This window comes from Dreissena polymorpha, chromosome 9 (assembly GCF_020536995.1).
Source record: "Dreissena polymorpha isolate Duluth1 chromosome 9, UMN_Dpol_1.0, whole genome shotgun sequence".
In the NCBI taxonomy this organism is placed as follows: domain Eukaryota; kingdom Metazoa; phylum Mollusca; class Bivalvia; order Myida; family Dreissenidae; genus Dreissena; species Dreissena polymorpha.
The window spans coordinates 95980101-96002465 of record NC_068363.1 but is presented as its reverse complement, the minus strand read 5'-3'; the positions used below and the strand labels follow the sequence as shown (position 1 = coordinate 96002465).

At 36.3% G+C, this 22365-nt stretch overlaps 1 protein-coding gene across 4 annotated transcripts in view; it reads left to right on the top strand.

Moving 5' to 3' along the window:
* The window catches only part of LOC127844103 (syntaxin-binding protein 1-like), a 70245-nt gene that overhangs the window by 12533 nt on the left and 35347 nt on the right, over positions 1-22365 (top strand). For 2 of the 4 annotated variants that reach the window (XM_052374093.1, XM_052374092.1), the window contains exons 4-12: positions 540-643; positions 999-1147; positions 6686-6770; positions 6870-7000; positions 8385-8492; positions 10101-10308; positions 15196-15334; positions 16867-16976; positions 18620-18694. In XM_052374093.1, coding sequence (XP_052230053.1) covers positions 540-643; positions 999-1147; positions 6686-6770; positions 6870-7000; positions 8385-8492; positions 10101-10308; positions 15196-15334; positions 16867-16976; positions 18620-18694 — 1109 coding nt within the window. The remainder of the gene's footprint in view (positions 1-539; positions 644-998; positions 1148-6685; positions 6771-6869; positions 7001-8384; positions 8493-10100; positions 10309-15195; positions 15335-16866; positions 16977-18619; positions 18695-22365) is intronic. The other 2 variants (XM_052374095.1, XM_052374094.1) reach the window with 1 other exon arrangement.

Here is a 22365-nt window from a genome sequence, read left to right as displayed (position 1 = left end):
TGTTAAAAAAACATGGCCACCAAGGGGCCATTTGTGGTTTATTCTTCATGAAACTTGGTTAGAACATTTGTTCCATTGATATTTTGGGCTGCAAAGAACAGGTCATTTCTTTTTATCTCAGGTGAGCAACTTTGGGCCTTTCAGGCCCTCTTGTTTCATTATTTCTTTAAAATCGGGGACATAGAGGTATGATAAACAGAAAAACAGGTCACTGCCTGATCTTTTTGTAATATATCAGGCTCAGCACGAATAAAATAAAGGCTCGACAAGCCTCGCTGTTATATTATTCTAAGCCTTGCCTGATATATTACAAAAAGATCAGGCAGTTACCTGTTATTATCTATATATCAAATACATATATATACAAAGAATACATTCCCAATGTGTTCAAATCTATCACAAATGTACGGTTCTGAATCATTTGAGCCATATCATCATTATGCCATCTTGTAGAAGCTGCTGGATTAAAAGGTAAAAAAAAGTTTACATTTCATGTCTCTTAATTGTTTACGTAATTATTCATGACTTTGTGTTTGCAGCCTGTCCTGATGAGCTGTTTAACGAATTGTGTAAGAGCCCTTGTGCTAAGTTCATCAAAACACTGAAAGAAATCAACATTGCATTCCTGCCCTATGAGAGCCAGGTATATAGCTTTCATCCAATCTTAAGTTGACATCAGGCTTTGTTTGTTGAAGTAGTTTCAAGATCATGGTCAAGATCAATAAGCAGCCAAAATCACCAACAATTTGGTGAATTATGGCATTTTACTGATTTGCATTCTCATCAGTTTCTACTCATTGACTGCCAATCACTGAAATTCTTCAATATTGAGTAAAACCTACAGGGGACCTAACCGCTGTACAAACAAGAATTTGATTGTTACTGTTGTGTTTATCAATCAGCAAATAAACTTTATATTAGCAGTATTGAAAATAACTTCACCATGGGAAAACTTGATTCTACTTGAGTGTTGGCACTTACTATGAGTTCTTGCATAGGTGTATTCCCTCGACTCCCAGGAGACATTCCAGTTTTACTACAATCCTGGCCGAGCCTCGGGCCGTACCATCAACCTGGAGAGATGTGCAGAGCAGATAGCAACACTATGTGCTACACTCGGCGAGTACCCTGCTGTCAGATACAGATGGTAGGTTCTATAAAACAATAGTCAAATCTTAGAACAACGTTGTTATTGCTCATATTTATCACTCAATCTTCATGTCAGAATGTTTTTCTCAACAATATCTTGACAATATCTAGGCCGAGTTTAATCAGGGTCCAGATCTAATTAAAACAAGGTCAACAACAACATACATGGCTCAATCTTACAGAAACTTGGTCAGAATGTTTATCTTGACAATATCTTAGCCAAGTTTGACTCAGGTTCACATGAATTGAGGAACTAAGTCACCAGATCAAATCTTAGAAAAAACCTAGTTACCACTCTTGAAGTCGCATGTATGAGTCAATTTTGCTGAAACTTAGTCAGCATGTTATTTTTTACAATGACTAGGCAAGCCGCGTGTGTTTAAACTCTATGTCCCCAAATCAATGTTTTAACAATTGTTTTCCCTTGAACTCAGATATTCACAGTCATTTGTTATTTTCGATAAAAATCAGTAAAACTTAATAATATCTGTTATAACATTACTATCTGACCAAAAGACAAATTAAGTATTTCAACTTAAAAGGCCCAAAATTCCTATTTTAAACAATAATATGCCTTACAATTTAGCTAGCATTAAAGTTTATTTACTGCCAGGACAAAACACTTTTTTATTTTTGCAAACGAATATGATTTTCAATTATCACACCCCTGTGATGTCTGCTTAAGACATAGCATATAAAATTGCTATGTATCTTTATAAATGATAAATGTCATTGTGGCACTTGAGTTTAACATTTATTAATTTTATTGGAAAAATGTAGTTCCAAGATATTGACGAAAGATTCCATATTATTAGGAACATAATTGTTTCAAAATTACACCTCAAATATTATGAACTGTTTTAGTGAGTCATTGGGGCAGCATTTGAGGCAGTATGAAATCTAAATATGTGAACGGCAGGAAAGACTAATCAATTATTCAACTCAGATCAGATGGACTGACACATGTACAGATATTTCATGAAATTCAGTAAATTTTGTATGAGATGTTGTTTAATTTATTTAAGTTATTGAAATAGCATAACATGACATCTCATAAAGTTGCATTATTTTGTGTGACGTTTTTTAAACAAAATGCATTTTGCAAAAAACAGCGTTTAAACACGTCCTGGCATTTTATATGCAAGCACTAGACAGTTGGCAAATGCAAAAACGGCGACATGAACATAATAGGTTGAAAAGATTAATATAGATATAGAGTAGTCAACGGTGGGGTATGCAAACATGTTAGATACAATAAAAAAACACATTCTCAATTGAACAAGAGACATAAACAATGTAAAGACATGTGGAATGACAAACAGAAACCGAATTCCTGAAGACCTCAAAGCAAAAATACTGTCATTGTTTGACACTTCAACATACAAAGAATTGTTAGTCACTTATTTTAACGAGAAGAATAGTATGACATATGGATGTCACGCCACAAAACATGTAATGATCAACATAATTATTACTTTAAATAAAATGTGATGTTTTATATATTATTTAAATGACATTGGCATGAACAAGTTGAAATGTAGTGATATTGTTAAAATGTTACTTTGTGCTATTGTAAATATTTTGTTAAAATTGTGCAGGCAATATACAAATTGTGTAATCATTAACCAGTACAAAGTTTATTGTATTATTATTAATTGATCTAGTTCTCAAACTGTTGACTAGTTAACTCTCTGACAGCCTTTGATTGTACTCAATATCTCAGGGCTGATCATTACAAACCATTCTGAAAAGAAAAAATAAGGAATATGCTTAGGCCCAAGAAAACATACAGAAGAGTTTGAATATATATAGAGGCTGCGAATGTTGATTTTCTCCCCCATTACATTGTTCTTAATAGTAAAATATGATGTGGAGAATAGGAATAAAAGAATTTATAAAATGTAACCGTTTCCCAAAAAAATTATATTCTTTTTTTGCTCACCTGAGCACAACGTGCTCATGGTGAGCTTTTGTGATAGCCTTTTGTCCGTCGTGCCTCGTCCGTCGTGCATCGTCAACATTTTGCCTTGTAAACACTCTATAGGCCACATTTATAGTCTGATCTTCATGAAACTTGGTCAGAACATTTGTCCCATTGATACCTCGACTGAGTTCCAGACTGGGTCATACTGGGTCAAAAACTAGGTCACTAGGTAAAAAAAAGAGAAAAACCTTGTGAACACTGTAGAAGTCACATTTGATGCCCAATCTTCATGTAACTTTGTCAAAATGTTTGTCTAAATGATATGTTGGTTGAGTTCAAAAATGGTTACGGTCCGTTGAAAAACATGGCCGCCAGGGGGCGGGGCAGTATTCCTTATATGGCTATAGAAAAACCTTGTGAACACTCTAGAAGTCACAATTTTTGCCCAATCATCATGAAACTTGGTCAAAAAGTGGTTTCATTGATATCTCGTACGAGTTCGACAATGGTCCAGATCGGTGAAAAAACATGGCCGCCAGGGGGCGGGGCAGTTTTCTCTATATGTATATAGTGAAAACATTTGAACACTCTAGAAGCCACATTTTTGGTCCAATCTTCATGAAATTTGGTCAGAACATTTGTTTCCTGGATACGACGGTTGAGTTTGAAAATGGTTCAGATCGTTAAAAAAACATGGCTGCCAGGGGGGGGGGGTCTTTTTCCTTATATTTATTTAGTAAAAAAGCTTGTGAACACTCTGGAAGTCACTTTTTTTGCCTAATCATCATGAAATTTGGTCAAAACATTGGTTATGTGGATACCTCGGACGAGTTTGAAAATAGAAGTGAACATTTGAAAAACATGGCCATAATAACAGAGGATTATTATGTTGGGGATGAAGTGCAACAAACATATTTTTGCCATCTTAAAACCCTTTATTAAATAATCTCAAAATTTTAAGTAGTAATATTGATTTCACAGAAAATTACTTAGGGGAGAAACAAGTGTATATAACAGTTTAGAGTCAGGCCCCAAATTCCTCTGCTGGCCACTTTTCACACATTTTGTTGCATGTAATTTAATGACCGCAGACCAATGAAATAACCATTAGCCACAGCAGGTACCTCATTATCTCTGACAGTTGCTTGATGCCTAACCCCTTGTTAACAGCCCTTTGCAGTGAACAGCATGGAACAGCAATTGCTATACAGTGGTATCAATATAGAGATAAACACATAAATACATCTGTGTGGCATTTATTTTCGTATAAAAATCAGCATGCTGACTGCATAAAAGAACAGATTACAACATTGAAGCAAGCTCTTGAAATAGCAAAATTATGTACTTATATATTTCCAAGAAAGGTTTATACAATATATATATATTTAATAGGCGTGATATTTCATATTTCTTAGCTTTAAGTACAGTGATGCCTGATTGAACTTACTCAGTATGGCTATTATTTAACTTATAACTATCACAAAGTCCCCGTGTATATTATGAATATCAAGAAGAAAAAGTAAAGATATGTACGTAAAAATATGCTTTACAGCTTAGGCAATAACTGTTGTCAAAATTCAATTATATTGATCAATAAAAAATAGATTGAAATATTCTCCAACTTTACTGTTGAACATTTATTGACAAAAAACTATCGTGTCTACATGTACACATATCTTATCACAGATATACTTTGTTCAAATAATAATGAACAAAAATTAACCCTTAAATGAAGTATGAAATTTCATTTTAAATCATAAATACAGATTGATATACAAAAGTCATGTAGGCCTACATGGATGATATGTGAAATACAGTATTATGTGAAAGTCAGAATACATGTACCATTATTCTAATTAATTTTATATACAGACGTCATGAATGATATGTGTGAAATGCATTATTAATTGAAAATCAGAGTATCATTGTTCTAAATAACTTTGAATGGAAAAACAGTGAAAACGTATTTTAATAATAGAGCACACTAAGTCTGTACTACCGCCTATCTGCTCAGCACTCATCCTCTTTTGAAGATTTTTCACTAATAATTGAACTATAAAGCGCAAGTTAAGTATGTACGCCCGTCTGTATGAAGTACTTTTATTATTTTGAACTCCACCTTCCCAGAATAGTTTAGTTCCTTTGGGTCTCAGGTGAGCGCCTTAGGGCCCATGGCCCTCTTGTTTATTGTTTGATGATTCTGTACAATATGGCATTCTTTTGTCAAATGATTAAAGCGAGACTTTACGATTTTCATATGTGTTAAATTGTAATATATTGATAAATACATGTTACAATAACACAAAATAGGCAAGATATTGAAGACAAATTTCAATAAATGCAGCAAAGACAAATTAGCGACCCGAGCCGATGGTGACAAAGATATTTCGTACATATTTTTCTACAATAACCGAAGAATTGGTCTTTTTATTAGGATCAGAGTTAGTAGTTTGTGTGTCGTAAGACATCGCTGCAGGAATTTAATAACAACCATTAAACTAAATTAAGATTCACATCGTACATGCATGATATACATTCTGGCGAATTTGACTGTACAGACATTTACGATTTCAGAATTAAATATCTGGCTTATTTTGCATTTTTCGACTCATGTTCTTCTTAACTTTTATTTTAAATTATATTGAAATGTATGACCTTGTTAACACTCCAGATGTCTCATTTATTTTCCGATCATCATGAAACTTGGTCTGAAGATTTGTCCCAATGATATCTTGGATGAGTTTCGAAAATGGTTTTTGTTGCTTTAAAAACATGGCCACCAGGGGCGGGGCATATCTTTATATGGCTATATATGGCTTTTGTAACCTTGTTAACACTCTAGAGGCCACATTTATTGTCCAATCTTCATAAAATTTGGTCAGAAGATTGGTCTCAATGATATCTTGCATGAGTTCGAAATAATAATTATGTTTGCTTGAAAAACATGGCTCCAAGGGGCGGGGCATTTTTCCTTATATGGCTATAGTAAAATCTTGTTAACACTCTAGAGGCCACATTTACTGTCCGATCTTCATGAAACTTTGTCAGAAGATTCATCCAGATAATAACTTGGAAGTGTTCAAAAATGATGTCGGCGGTTGGTTGAAAAACATGGCTGCCAGGGGGCGGGGCATTTTTCCTTATATGGCTATAGTAAAATCTTGTTTACACTTTAGAGGTTTATTTTAAGCTCACCTGTCACGAAGTGACATGGTGAGCTTATGTGACCATGTGATGTCCGGCGTCCGTTGTGTGTGCGTGCGTGTGTGCATGCGTGCGTCCGTCAATAATTTGTTTGTGTAGACAGTGGAGGTCACAGTTTTCATCCAATCTTTATGAAATTTGGTCAGAATGTTTATCTTGATGAAAACTGGGTTGGGATTGTATTTGGTTAGTCAGGTGAGCGATTCAGGGCCATTATGGCCCTCTTGTTTGATCTGCATGAAACTTGGTCAGAAGATTTGTCCCTATAATATCTTGTTATCTCAGGTGAGCGACTTTGGGCTTTTGTTTAAATATATTGGTGAATATGGGCCAGTTGAGTGATTTGAAAATAAAATTGTTTCCTATACATAAATAAATAGATAATGTGCTACATTCCCCTTGTTTCAGTGAGTTTGACCGCAATGCTGAGTTTGCCCAGCTTGTTCAGCAGAAGTTGGATGCATACAGGGCGGATGATCACACTATGGGAGAGGTGTGTACGCCATTTTGTCAGTGTGTGACTGTGCCCACTTCTATCATTATATTACAGATAGCAGAAAGTCACGTGGATACATTATTGTCAATATTGCAGGGTCCCCAGAAGGATCGCTCCCAGCTTCTAATCATTGACCGAGGCTTTGACCCGATATCACCCCTGCTACATGAGCTCACCTTGCAAGCTATGGCTTATGACCTTTTGCCTATTGAAAATGATGTGTACAAGTAAGAGGTTTTACATCTGTCTTCACAAGGTGTTAGGTTTCAAAACATTTATTTTATATGTGATATGATGCAGATTTTCGTTTGAAAAGATCAAATTATGTTTGATCAATGCACCTTGTTCAGTTCACTTTTATAACATGAACACTAACAAACATCATTATGTTCAACGCTTACCGTAATTACTCTATGTTTTCGGACACTTACAAATAATAAAAAATTGTGTGTCTGAAAATTTAGATACGAAAAATATAAAAAATTTACAATGTCTGATAAATGTAGAGACGAAAATTAAGATGCATGAAAATTATAATTATAATGAAATAAATGCAATAAAACAATGTACAATAATTACCTGTACACTATTGTAGGTATGAGAACACTTCAGGTAACTTGTAGACTGTTGTAGGTATGAGAATGTGTCCGGTAAACAATAGACTGTTGTAGGTATGAGAACACCTCAGGTAACCTGTACACTATTGTAGGTATGAGAACATGTCAAGTAACTTGTAGACTGTTGTAGGTATGAGAATGTCCGGTAAACTATAGACAGTTGTTGGTATGAGAACACATCCTGTAACCTGAAGACTGTTGTAAGGTATGAAAACATGTCAGGTAACATGTTGACTGTTGTAGGTATGAGAACATGTCAGGTTATCTGTAGAGTGTTGTAGGTATGCGAACAGGTCTGGTAACTTGTAGACTGTTGTAGGCATGAGATCATGTCAGGTAAGCTGTATACTGTTGTAGGTATGAGAACACTTCATCAGTCTGTAGACTGTTGTTGGTATGAGAACAAGCCCAATAAGATATAGATTATTGTAGATATGAGAACACATCTGGTAAACTGTTGATTGTTGTAGGTAATGAAAACACGACAGGTTACTGGTAGACTGTTGTTGGTATGAGAACATATCAGGTAACATGTAGACTGTTGTAGGTATGAGATTATGTCCAGTAAGCAGTAGACTGTTGTAGGCATGAAAACACGTCTGGTAATGAATAGGCTGTTGTAGGTACGAGAACATGTCCAGTAACCTGTAGACTGCTAAAGGTATGAGAACATGTCCTGTAGACTGTTGTAGGTATGATAACACTTCCTTTAACCTGTAGTCTGTTGTAGGTATGTGAACACAGCTGGTAAGCTGTAAACTGTTGTAGGTATTAAAACACGTCTGGTAACCTTTACACTGTTGTAGGTATGAGACCACGTGACATCAGGTAACATGTACACTGTTGTAGGTATGAGAACACGTCAGGTAAACTGTTGTTGGTATGAGAACTTGTCTGGTAACCTGTAGACTGTTATAGGTATGAGAACACATCTGGTAACCTGTAGACTGTTAAAGGTATGAGAACATGTCTGGTAACCTGTAGACTCTTGTAGGTATGAGAACACGTCTGGTAACGAGGTGCAGGAGAAAGAAGTGCTGCTGGATGAAAATGATGAGCTGTGGGCGGAGCTGAGACACCAGCACATTGCCATTGTCTCCACGTGAGCAACATCTCTCAAGTCTATCTCTCTAGCAGGAAGTCTGTAATGTTCTGAAACCAATATTATTGGTCTGACACTAGTTTTATTGGATTTTCCTGGGGGCCACTCTTCTACTCAAGAAAATAAATTTTTATGCCCCCTTTCAAAGAAAAGGGGGCATATAGTGATCTGACTGTCTGTCCGTCTGTCTGTCTGTCTGTCCGTCTTTCCGTCACACTTTGCGTTTAGGTTTCAAAAAATGCTCATAACTTCTATGTCCCTTGAGATATAACCTTCATATTTGGTATGCATGTGTATATGGACAAGGCCTTTCCATACGCACAAAATTTTTTACCCCTGTGACATTGACCTTGAACTTGGTCCGCGTTTAGGTTTCGAAATCTGCGTTTAGGTTCCGAAAAATGCTCAAAACTTCTATGTCCCTTGAGATATAACCTTCATATTTGGTATGCATGTGTATATGGACAAGGCCTTTCCATATGCACAAAAAATTTTACCCCTGTGACCTTAACCTTGAAGTTAGGGTCCATGTTTAGGTTTCGTAATCTGCGTTTAGGTTTCGAAAAATGCTCATAACTTCTATGTCCCTTGAGATATAACCTTCATATTTGATATGCATGTGTATATGGACAAGGCCTTTCCATACACACACAAATTTTGACCCCTGTGACCTTGACCTTGAAGTTAGGGTCCGCGTTTAGGTTTCGAAATCTGCATTAAGGTTTTGAAAAATGCTCATAACTTCTATGTCCCTTGAGATATAACCTCCATATTTGGTATGAATGTGTATATGGACAAGGCCTTTCCACACGCACACAAATTTTGACCCTGTGACCTTGACCTTGAACTTAGGGTCCGCGTTTAGGTTTGGAAATCTGCGTTTAGGTTTCGAAAAAAGCTCATAACTTCTATCAAGCGTTTATAGGGGGCATAAGTCATCCTATGGTGACAGCTCTTGTTGGTTAAATCTTAATGAAAATTGGTCAGGGCATTTAACAAAAATGATATATTGGCCAAGTGCCAAAATATTTCCACTGCATTGAGACACATGGCTGCCACGTCCGTCCGTCCGAAAACTTTAACATTGGCCATAACTTTTGCAATATTGAAGATAGCAACTTGATATTTTGCATGCATGTGTATCTAATGAAGCTGCAAATTTTGAGTGGTGAAAGGTCAAGGTAAAGATTATCCTTCAAAGTCAAAAGTCAAAAAATACAATCCAAGGAAAGTAAAAAGCTTTAAAAGGGAGATAATTTATAAACCTGCCAAATGATGTATTGAAATTTTATTTCAAAGCGGCGCAATAGGGGGCATTGTGTTTCTGACAAACACATCTCTTGTTTTCCATGTAGGACATGTAAAGGAACAACAACAGGTCCTGTGTATGGAAAGGGTAGGTGTTTTGATCGCTGAATAACATTGTAGCACATGGAACATTGAGATGTTTTACTTTTAGTGAAAAGTTTTGCAGTACATTTATGAAAATTATATTGCAAACGATTTGGAATTAACCTTACTCGTAATATTAATTAAATCATTGATAATGTACAACAGTATATGCTTATCTATATTCATTTTTAAAGGTTTCTGTTAATTCAAACACAGACAAGTGACAAAGCAGTTGAAGCAGTTTGCTGAGTCGAAGAGGATGACGTCGACCCAGAAGGCCAACTTGCGTGACCTGTCCCAGATGGTGAAGCAGATGCCCCAGTACCAGAAGGAGCTGAGCAAGTACGCCACCCAGCTGCACCTGGCTGAGGACTGCATGAAGGTCTTCCAGAAACATGTTGACAAGCTCTGTAAAGTTGAACAGGTGCGTATACCATAGTGTGTTACTTGCAACACTTTTCTATAGCAACATGTCCAAAAACTCTCCTGGTCCTACATGGTTGTATACAGGTTTGTGACTATGTGTTGTTCAGGACCAATGTGTGACATTGTTTAGGACTAACATGTGACTTTGTTGAGAACTAATGTGTGACTGTGTTGTACAGGACTAATGTGTCACTGTGTTGTACAGGACCAATGTGTGACTGTGCTGTACAGGACCAATGTGTGACTTTGTTTTACAGGACAAATTTGTGACTGTGTTGTTCAGGACCTATGTGTGACTGTGTTGTACAGGACCAATGTGTGACTATGTTGTACAGGACCAATATGTGACTGTGTTGTACATGACCAATGTGTGACTGTGTTGTACGGAACCAATGTGTGACTGTGTTGTACAGGACCAGTGTGTGACTGTGTTCTACATGACCAATGTGTGACTGTGTTGTACAGGACCAATGTGAAACCGCGTTGTTCAGGACCAATGTGTGACTGTGTTGTACAGGACCAATGTGTGACTGTGTTGTACAGGACCAATGTTTAACTATGTGTTGTGCAGGACTAATGTGCGATTGTGTTTTGTTAAGGACTAATGTGTGTTGTACAGGACCAATGTGTGACTGTGTTTTGTACAGGACCAATGTGTAACTGTGTTTTATAGGACCAATGTGTGACTGTGTGTTGTACATGACGCATGTGTGACTGTGTTTTACAGGACCAATGTGTGACTGTGTTTTGTACAGGGCCAATGTGTGACTGTGTGTTGTACATGACGCAATGTGTGTACTGTGTTGTACAGGACCTAATGTGTGACTGTGTTTTGTACAGGGCCAATGTGTGACTGTGTGTTGTGTAGGACCAATATGTGACTGTGTTTTGTACAGGGCCAATGTGTGACTTTGTGTTGAAAAAGACCAATGTGTGACTGTGTTGTATGGGACTAATGTGTGACTGTGATATACAGGACTTATGTGTGACTGTGTGTTGTGTAGGACTAATGTGTGACTGTGTTGTACAGGACCAATGTGTGACTGTGTTGTACAGGACCAATGTGTGACTGTGTTGTACAGGACCAATGTGTGACTGTGTTTTACTGGACCAATATGTGACTGTTGGTACAGGACCAATGTGTGACTGTGTTTTGCAGGACAAATGTGTTACTGTATTGTACAAGACCAATGTGTGACTGTGTGTTGTTTAGGACTAATGTTTGACTTTGTTATACAAAACCAATGTGTGACTGTGTTGTACAGGACACTTGTGGGACTGTGTGTTGTACATGACCAATGTGTGACTGTGTGTTGTTTAGGACTAATGTGTGACTGTGCTGTGCAGGGCCAATGTGTGACTGTGTTGTACAGGACCAATGTGTGACTGTGTTGTACAAGTCCAATGTGTGACTGTGTGTTGTTAAGGACTAATGTGTGACTGTGTTGTCGGAACTAATGTGTGACTGTGTTGTACAGAACCAATGTGTGACTGTGTGCCTTAAGGACCTATGTGTGACTGAGTTTTATACATGTACGACTGTGTTGTAAAGGACTAATGTTTGACTGTGTGTTGTTTAGGACCAATGTGTGACTGTGTTGTTAAGTACCAATATGTGACTGTGTTGTACAGGACCAATGTGTGACTGTGTTGTACAGGACCAATGGGTGACTGTGTTTTACTGGACCAATATGTGACTGTTTTGTACAGGACCAATGTGTGACTGTGTTTTACTGGACCAATATGTGACTGTTTTGTACAGGACCAATGTGTGACTGCGTTGTGCAGGACAAATGTGTTACTGTATTGTACAAGACCAATGTGTGACTGTGTGTTGTTTAGGACTAATGTTTGACTTTGTTGTACAGATCCAATGTGTGACTGTGTTGTACATGACACATGTGGGACTGTGTGTTGTACAGGACCAATGTGTGACTTTGTGTTGTTTAGGACTAATGTGTGACTGTGTTGTGCAGGGCCAATGTGTGACTGTGTTGTACAGGACCAATGTGTGACTGTGTTTTACTGGACCAATATGTGACTGTTGCTCAGGACCATTTTGTGACTGTGTGCTGTACAGGACCAATGTGTGACTGTGTTGTACAGTTCCAATGTGTGACTGTGTGTTGTTAAGGACTAATGTGTGACTGTGTTGTACAGAACTGATGTGTGACTGTGTTGTACAGAACTGATGTGTGACTGTGTTGTACAGAACCAATGTATAAATGTGTGCCTTTAGGACATATGTGTGACTGGGTTTTATACATTACCAATGTACGACTGTGTTGTAAAGGACTAATGTTTGACTGTGTGTTGTTTAGGACCAATGTGTGACTGTGTGTTGTACAGGACCAATAAGTGACTGTGTGTTGTGTTGGACCAATGTGTGACTGTGTGTTGTGAAGGACCAATGTGTAACTGTGTGTTGTACAGGACCAATGTGTGACTGTGTGTTGTGAAGGACCAATGTGTTACTGGTTGTACATGACCAATATGTGACTGTGTTGTACTGGACCAATGTCTGACTGTGTGTTGTGAATGACCAAGGTGTTACTGGTTGTATATGACCAATGTGTGACTGTGTTGTAAAGGACCAATGTGTGACTGTGTGTTGTGAAGGACCAATGTGTTACTGGTTGTACATGACCCATGTGTGACTGTGTTGTACATGACCAATGTGTGACTGCGTTGTTCATGACCAATGTGTTACTGGTTGTACATGACCAATATGTGACTGTGTTGTACTGGACCAATGTGTGACTGTGTGGTTTGAAGGACCAAGGTGTTACTGGTTGTACATGAATGTGTGACTGTGTTGTAAAGGACCAATGTGTGACTGTCTTCTGTGTAGGACCAATATGTGACTGTGTGTTGTACATGACCAATTTGTAACTGTGTGTTGTATATGACCAATGTGTGACTGTGTTGTACATGACCAATGTTTGACTGTGTGTTTTACAGGACCAATATGTGACTGTGTTGTACATGACCAATGTGTGATTGTATGTTGTAAAGGACCAATGTGTGACTGTGTGTTTTACAGGACCAATATGTGACAGTGTGTTGTACATGACCAATGTGTAACTGTGTGTTGTAAAGGACCAATGTGTGACTGTGTTGTACATGACCAATAAGTAAGCGTGTTGTACATGACCAATACATGACTGTGTTGTACAGGACCAATGTGTGACTGTGTGTTGTTAATGACCAATGTGTGACTGTGTGTTTTACAAGACCAATATGTGACAGTGTGTTGTACATGACAAATAAGTAACTGTGTGTTGTAAAGGACCAATGTGTGACTGTGTTGTAAATGACCAATAAGTAAGTGTGTTGTACATGACCAATACGTGACTGTGTTGTACATGACCAATGTGTGACTGTGTTGTACATGACCAATAAGTGACTGTGTTGTACATTACCAATGGTTGACTATTTTGTACATGACCAATACGTGACTGTGTTGTACATGACCAATGTGTGACATTGTTGTACATGACAAATACGTGACTATGTGGTACATGACCAGTAAGTGACTGTGTTGTACATGACAAATAAGTGACTGTGTTGTAAAGGACCAATAAGTGACTGTGTTGTACATGACCAATAAGTGACTGTGTTGTACATGACCAATACGTGACTGTGTTGTACATGACCAATAAGTGACTGTTTTGTACATGACCAATAAGTGACTGTGTTGTACATGACCAATGTGTAACTGTGTGTTGTACATGACCATTAAGTGACTGTGTTGTACATGACCAATAAGTGACTGAGTTGTACATGACCAATACGTGACTGTGTTGTAAAGGACCAATTAGTGACTGTGTTGTACATGACCAATAAGTGACTGTGTTGTAAAATGACCAATGTGTGCCTGTGTTGTACATGACCAATAAGTGACTGTGTTGTACATGACCAATGTGTAACTGTGTGTTGTACATGACCAATACGTGACTGTGTTTTACATGACCAGTAAGTAACTGTGTTGTACATGACCAATTTGTGACTGTGTTGTACATGACCAATTTGTGACTGTGTTGTACATGACCAATATGTGACTGTGTTGTACATGACCAATAAGTGACTGTGTTGTACATGACCAATACGTGACTGTGTTGTACATGACCAATAAGTGACTGTGTTGTACATGACCAATGTGTGATTGTGTTATACATGACCAGTAAGTAACTGTGTTGTACATGACCAATGTGTGACTGTGTTGTACATCACCAATGTGTGACTGTGTTGTACATGACCAATATGTGACTGTGTTGTACATGACCAATAAGTGACTGTGTTGTACATGACCAATACGTGACTGTGTTGTACATGACCAATAAGTGACTGTGTTGTACATGACCAATAAGTGACTGTGTTGTACATGACCAATGTGTGATTTTGTTATACATGACCAATACGTGACTGTGTTGTACATGACCAATAAGTGACTGTGTTGTACATTACTAATAAGTGACTGTGTTGTACATGACCAATAAGTGACTGTGTTGTAAAGGACCAATAAGTGACTGTGTTGTACATGACCAATAAGTGACTGTGTTGTACATGACCAATACGTGACTGTGTTGTACATGACCAATAAGTGACTGTGTTGTACATGACCAATAAGTGACTGTGTTGTAAAGGACCAATAAGTGACTGTGTTGTATGTGACCAATAAGTGACTGTGTTGTACATGACCAATGTGTTAACTGTGTGTTGTAAATGACCAATGTGTGCCTGTGTTGTACATGACCAATAAGTGACTGTGTTGTACATGACCAATGTGTGACTGTGTTGTACATGACCAATACGTGACTGTGTTGTACATGACCAAAAAGTGACTGTGTTGTACATGACCAATGTGTGACTGTGTGTTGTTTAGGACCTGGCCATGGGGATGGATGCTGAGGGAGAGAAGATCAAGGACCACATGCGTAACATCGTGCCCATCCTGCTGGACGCCAACATCACAGCCTATGACAAGATACGTATCATCCTCCTCTACATCATCCACAAGGGGGGTAAGCATGAATAGAGTAGCTCTCCATAGCTTTCAAAACATTACCTTGGCTATGATCAGTAACAATTACTGTGCAGAATTTATTGTGTAAATATTTCCCCACAAACTTGTTAAGGGGTGTTGCCTCATTTTTGGTGATTTTTACCCCAACGGTAGATAATAATTATTTTGGAAAATTTGTCTAAAAGACACACAAATACTATGTAAAAATATAACATAGGAAATATGGTCATAGGTTTAGTTTTATTTTCAATCACCATGCATTTTTGCATTAAAACTGCAAAATTTCTACATGTGTCTAAACTAATGATATCACTGATAAAAGTTGAAATTTGCAAATAATGGATAGTTTGTATGCTTAAGTACACATATGTATTTTTAATGAAAACAAATATAAGGAATAAACTGCATTACATAACATAAATAATAAGTTATCATGTTTATGTCTATACGACAGATAAAACATATAAAAATCATACTATTTTAGCCTCAAATTTGAGATTTGAAAAAGTTATAAATTATAGAATTTTGCCACTCTTCTTAAATGCACTTCTCTTTATGTCATCATAAGAAGACAAGTTTGAAAAATATTGGTCGTGGTGATAATAAAAAAATAAAAGTCTAGCACTACCAAATAGTAATTTTATACAAAATACCACAATTCTGCCTGCTGAAATGCATAATTTCAGGACTTAATTCACACAGGTTTAATCAATATTATAGTTTTTAACGGGATTATAACATGTTAAAAAAAAACAACTAATCCATTAAAATAAAAAAAATATAGATTTACAACTACAGTCCCAATATTGTTAAAATTCCAAAATTGTACGTCCTTAATCATTTGTTTGTGTTTAAGTACCACATCCAGTGTTTTCGAAGTTTTTTTTTATTTCAACGTAATAATTTCAGTGGTTAAGATGATGATGAAATTATAAAACTTCTTTTGATATGAATTCCTTTTCTTTTGAAATAAATCTATATGCATCGAAAAAGAATTTGCCCAATAATTTTTTATGTCCTACTCATTTATGATGAAACTATATTATATTTAGTATGCACTCGAGAAAATATTATGAAACTGTATTATAGTTAGTATGTACTCTAGAAAATGCATTCAGGAATATATTTACACTTGTTTATTATCTCCAGAGTCTTTAGTTGAAATCTGGTAATTTAATCAATGAGCTTTGGCAATCAATGAGACCCCTCAGTATATTAATTTTGGGGTATTTAATTTTATATTTTACAAGCAAGTCCCATATATGGAAAACATACACATGTTTTTCATTCACAGTCTACTGCTAAACATTTATAACACACAGGGTTGCTGATTTAAGTGGCAATTAAGGTATGTCAAGAGGACCACCCCCTACTTAGGGATGACATGCCATAGTGCCGCCCTGCAGGGAACATTGTATGCATGCTATGTCCTATGTGAGCTGTTTGTTACTGGAGCTATGCCATTGTTAGTTCTGCCCTGTTTGTACATCCTGCCCTGTTTGTACATCCTGCCCCGGCTGACTGCTGCAGGTATATCCGAGGAGAATCAGGCCAAGCTTGTGCAGCATGCCCAGATACCGATGGAGGAGAAGGGCATCATCAACAACATGCAGAACCTTGGTGTGCCCATCATCCAGGATGTGAGTACTCCCTCTCAATGACTTACAGTCAGAGGCCTCTTTGGTCACCCAGATTAGCTCTGTGTTGTATTACAGACCCTTTTATTTCACTGTCTTTGACTTAAATTTAAATCAAGTAAATACCTTTCAGATATTAAGAAAATAATACTTATAATAATACATTGAAAACGTTTGCTAGTGTTTCTTACTTTTTGCCTAAATTTCAAGTGCTGTCGTTATGATGTTGCAATATTTGTCTTGGTTCGAAGTGTATTCACTTGTGTGTTTTATAGAATAGGTTTTATTTATATTTGCATGTCTCTTTATTCAGACCTTTTCCTCGCCATTTTTGGAGAAAATGCAATATTAGAAGTGGGAATTTTCTTGCGGCAAAAGTCCATTGATTTTAGAAAAACTAATTTTATATAACTTATTATTATAATTCAAATGAAAGAAAGAAAATCATATGATTTACAGTTATTTACTTGGTTAGATGTTATTGAATTTAGATATAAGAATCATTTTACACTTCTTTCTGAAAGAAATTGGAGATTGGAAAAAAAAATCAAATTGGGAATTTTTTTTTTCCATTTTGCTTTGGGAATGGGTCCGTATTTACTTGGTTAGATGTTATTGAATTTAGATATAAGAATCATTTTACACTTCTTTCTGAAAGAAATTGGAGATTGGAAAAAAAAATCAAATTGGGAATTTTTTTTTCCATTTTGCTTTGGGAATGGGTCCGTTTAACGGACCCATAGATACGCCAGGAAAAGGCCTGACATTTTTAGATATTTAAAATTTCAATGAAATCATAGCATGAGGTTTCTGTTAATTGTGAAAAAGCAAGCATGGTAATCATTGGATGTTCATAACAATTTATCAATTTATGCGTTAATGCATAAATAAGGCTTAATTTTCCAGACGGTTAATACACAGATGAATCAGAAAATGCTATTTTAATGCTGATCTTATAATTACAATGTACAGTCGTTATTCTTATAAATGATTCCTCTTATAACCAAATATTAGCATACACTATTTTTCATCTGCCAATTGCTAAGTGAGTAGTGAATAAATGATGTTTTACTTGACATACCTATTTAATTATTATTAATATACAGGTAACTGGGCATGAAAGCATCTAAAATAATTGTGTATCTCACTATTAATGTTAAATAGTCAATGATTTGATAGAATAACCTGTTGATTCAGTTTCAAATGTAATGAAATATTTTTGACAGGTGCTATACGTTAAGATAATACTCTCAAATTGTAACTGCTATGAAAATTGGAAGAAAGGTGTTTCATAATTATTAATCTATTTGCATGCACGTTTGTAATAGAACATTTGGTTGTCACGTGCATGAAGATGTTATAACAACTTTGACCAAATGTACAAATTGATATTCTATGCGTGTGTGTTTGATAAGTGTGTCTTTGTATATGTACTATCGTATTGTTAGTTGTATTATTTATTTCCGCATTCACAAACACATAGCCCTAAATTATTTCTTGACTAAATGAAAATGATAAATGCGAAGAATACTTAGAATTATCCCAACAAAATGCTTATAATCTATGTCAGTTTTGATAACAGCACACTATTAACTGTATGTGTTTGTTTGTGATTAATTATGATATTTTACCAATTTTCACAACAGAATGACAAAGGTGGTAAAACAAATTTAGGTCTTATATCGGAAACATACGGCACATTTCCTGGAGGTTTTGCACAGGTGAGGACAATCTTATTTGATGGCTTCCCTTCCAGGGGTTTTGTTTTAATGTTTCTCACATTTTGGCATTGAACATTGTCTCAAGTTTTTATACTGAACAAGAACAGGTGCTCTTTCTTTTCTGTGGCCACAGGTTTTAGTTATGAAAGGCATAGTTTTTGCTTTTTTGCATTGTCCAATATTTTTAGAAGTGGTTCATGTTGCATGCCTAAATTACTTTGGTGTTGTTTGTATTGTCATGTCTTAAATTACTGCTGAGTGCTTGTACATAAGTCCTTCATTTTTGTTTTTAAAGTATAAAATATCAAATTATATGTACTTCTTACATATGACATAACTTCAAAGTAATTTTTATGTAGAATTCTTTTTAGCGGCTCATCAGGGCACCATGTGCAGTGTTAGCTATCAGCATAGGAGGGCTGTCTGTAAGCTATCAGCATAGGAGGGTTGTTGGGCATCTGGAATGTGTCATTATCTGGGCATGTAGATTCAAAAGAGATTTCACCACTTCACTCAATCAAACCTCTGCTCATTATCCTTATAAAGTTAAATACATGTATTTATAGACTAGTGGAGCTATTGGGTTAAACTATTGTGATCAGCCTTTTTAACAATTGTGTCCACACTTTTGTGGTTCAAAACTTGCTACTACCCAAGGGTCGCATGATTTATATAGACTTACATAATTATAACATAACTTAAAATCTGCAAGGGTCAGGGGTTTTAATTAGGTGTGTACTAAGTTTGGCCCTAGTCAAAATGTGTTCAAATCATGCACATATGGTCAAAATCAGTTGCCCTAGAGTTTACTGTTTTCCTTATATGTGTATATTGAAAATTTCTTCTCTAAAACCTCAAGGCCCAAAAGCAGAGGTGTGATTTTTCGGTTGATTTCTGCGGATTGGGTTGTCCCGGTGTCATTTCCGCGATTCGCGTAAATTCGTAAAAAAATGGGTAAGGGGGGGGATGACAGGTTCCGCACATTACACTGGTAAATGCTGCTTAAGCATATGTTTGAATGACCAATGTCATTGGTTGTCGTTTCTCAATCTTCCAATTAAAATCCGTCTTTTTAAATGTGTTTCATATTTCTTTGCTGATTCGTTTGCAAATGGCGCCTTTCTGAAGCGAAAATAATGATTATTAAACAAACGAATCTCACAAAATCTCGGAGATTTAAAAATTATTGAAAAACGAATTTAAATGGGAAAGGGAAGAAACAACAATGGATATAAATCAGAAAGCGATACCATTTTCTGAATGGGTATGGAAGATCGATTGTCTTTGTAAGGCTTAAGTCATATTCTATGTGAAAAAATCTTAAAGTACGGATCCTGTGGTAAATTGTCGTTAGTTGAATACTGTTTCATTGTTGACTTTTTTTCGAATTTAAAGACATTGAGCTGAAACGAAAGATTGGCGTCATCGTTCACAGGGATCAGAACACACATGGATTTTGATCACAATTAATACTGGTGACTGCATTATATGTTAAATGTGAATCTAAAAAGGTTTTCATAAATAAATCTTGTTAATAAGTAAAGTTTAAGATGGTGTTTATTTAAATGTCTGTTTTAAGGTTTGTCATTGCATTATGCATGCAATTCGTGTAGTCAAAATCAGTATACAGAATTTCCCTCCCCTCAGACTTCACCTCAATCACACCCCTGCAAATGTTAGATATTTGACTTGTGTAACATTTTTTTGTTGGCCCACTACCAAGTTTGTTGAAAATCATGAACAGGGTCAAACTTGGCCTCAACTTGGGGATAAATTACTTTCCTTATATGCATTTACTGAAAATTAAAAATTCTCTGAAACTGAAAGGTCTAATGCTAAGGTATTTTGCACATAACATCGTTTTGTGGTCCTCCACTAAATTTGTTCAAATCATGTGATCAAACTTGGTCACCTGTTACGAGTTACTTGTTTTCCTTTTCCTTTTCCTGAATATAAAGTTAAAAATCTCTGAAACTGCCAAGCCTACAGGTTTGGATTTGAGATGTAAAATCGTATGGTGGTCTTCTGGCTAGTTTGTTCAAGTCATGCCCCTAGGGTTACAATTTGCCCTCGGGGGACACAATTATGATTTATGTAGTTAATTAGTTATAAAGCAAAATAATATCACAATTTTTTGTCTCTGAAACCACAAGGCCCATAGCTTTGATTTTTGGTATGTAACATGACATAGTGATACTCTACAAAGATTGTTTAAATCATTTCCCTGGAGTCCAAACTAGCAACACCCTAGTGGTCATATTATTTATTTAGAAGTATATTGCAACTTACTTAAAAAAATGGTCTTCTCTGAAACCACATGGGTCAGGGGTTTACGTCATGTAATGGTCCTCTACAAAGATTGTTCAAATCTTTCCACTGGGGTCAAAACTGGCCACACCCAAGGGGCCACATACATTTCCAAAAAAAAGTAAACCATGTCCCTGAGGTCAGAACTAGTCTCCCCTCAAGATTCAATTTGTTATTATTCCCCCACCATATGCGGAGGGATATTGTTTTGGCATTGTCCGTCTTTCCGTCCGTCCGCCTGGAGCCATATCTTGGAAATGCTTTGGCGGATTTCATTGAAACTTGGTATGAGTATATGGATAAGAGGATGATGCACGCCAAATGGCATTGTACACCATCTGTTAATAATGGAGTTATGGCCCTTTTGTATCTTGAAAAAATGCTTTTTAATATAAGCTTAGAGCTTTATCTCCATTAATACATGAGCCAGAGCCATGAAACTTGCCATAGTTGTTCTCAATCATCTGGGGGTGCTTCACATTCAACACCCATAATCCTAGGGGCTAAGGTCAAGGTCACACATTGAGGTCAAAGGGCGTTGTCCATCCGTCCAGAAAACTTTTGTGTCCAGAAGCATTTTTGCGGGGGATATCAATTCAACGAATTTGCTTGTTATTATAGCCTGCTTCCTATGCTGGTATTGGGGATATTTGACACTGCAGTGACAAGTTCTAGTTAAATTTGTTTTACTTTCTTATAACTGCATAGTGATTTACTGTTTTATAATAAATGCATAGTGTTTTACTGTTTTACAGAAATGATCAAGACTGTCTGTCATCTATGTTCTCCTACATTTTCATCTTGCAACATTCAAACTAGCATGCATTTTCCATAGGATATGAAGTTGTACTTGTTCCATTTATTTCATATATGTTAATATTGCTAAAGTTTTCATAAAAAGTTCTTAATTCTATGTTAATATTGCAAAAGTTATTTGACCGATATTAACATTTCTGATGATATGACCAACTCCACATAGTACATGTCTTGTTGGGGTATTTGTCACTACTGTGATAAGCATTACTCTTCTCAGAAAACACTATGCTCGGAGGTGTAGTATTGAATAACATGGTATAGTGGGCCTCTATCTATTTTGTTGTGAAATCATTCCCTTTGGGAAACAGGAGATCAGATGGTTAATAAGTGTTTGTTTTGCAAAATATATGTTACCAGCTCTAAAACTTTTTATCCCAAAGTTTCAATAATATCAAATACTGGTGCTGTACCAAGTTCATTAATATCATGCCTTAGTGGTTAAAACTAGACAAGCCCTTTTGGTTAAATGGTTATTGTAGACTAAATATAGTAAAATTATTGTGCAGATTTTTTGTTTGTGAAACCACAAGGACCAGCAGTGTACTAAT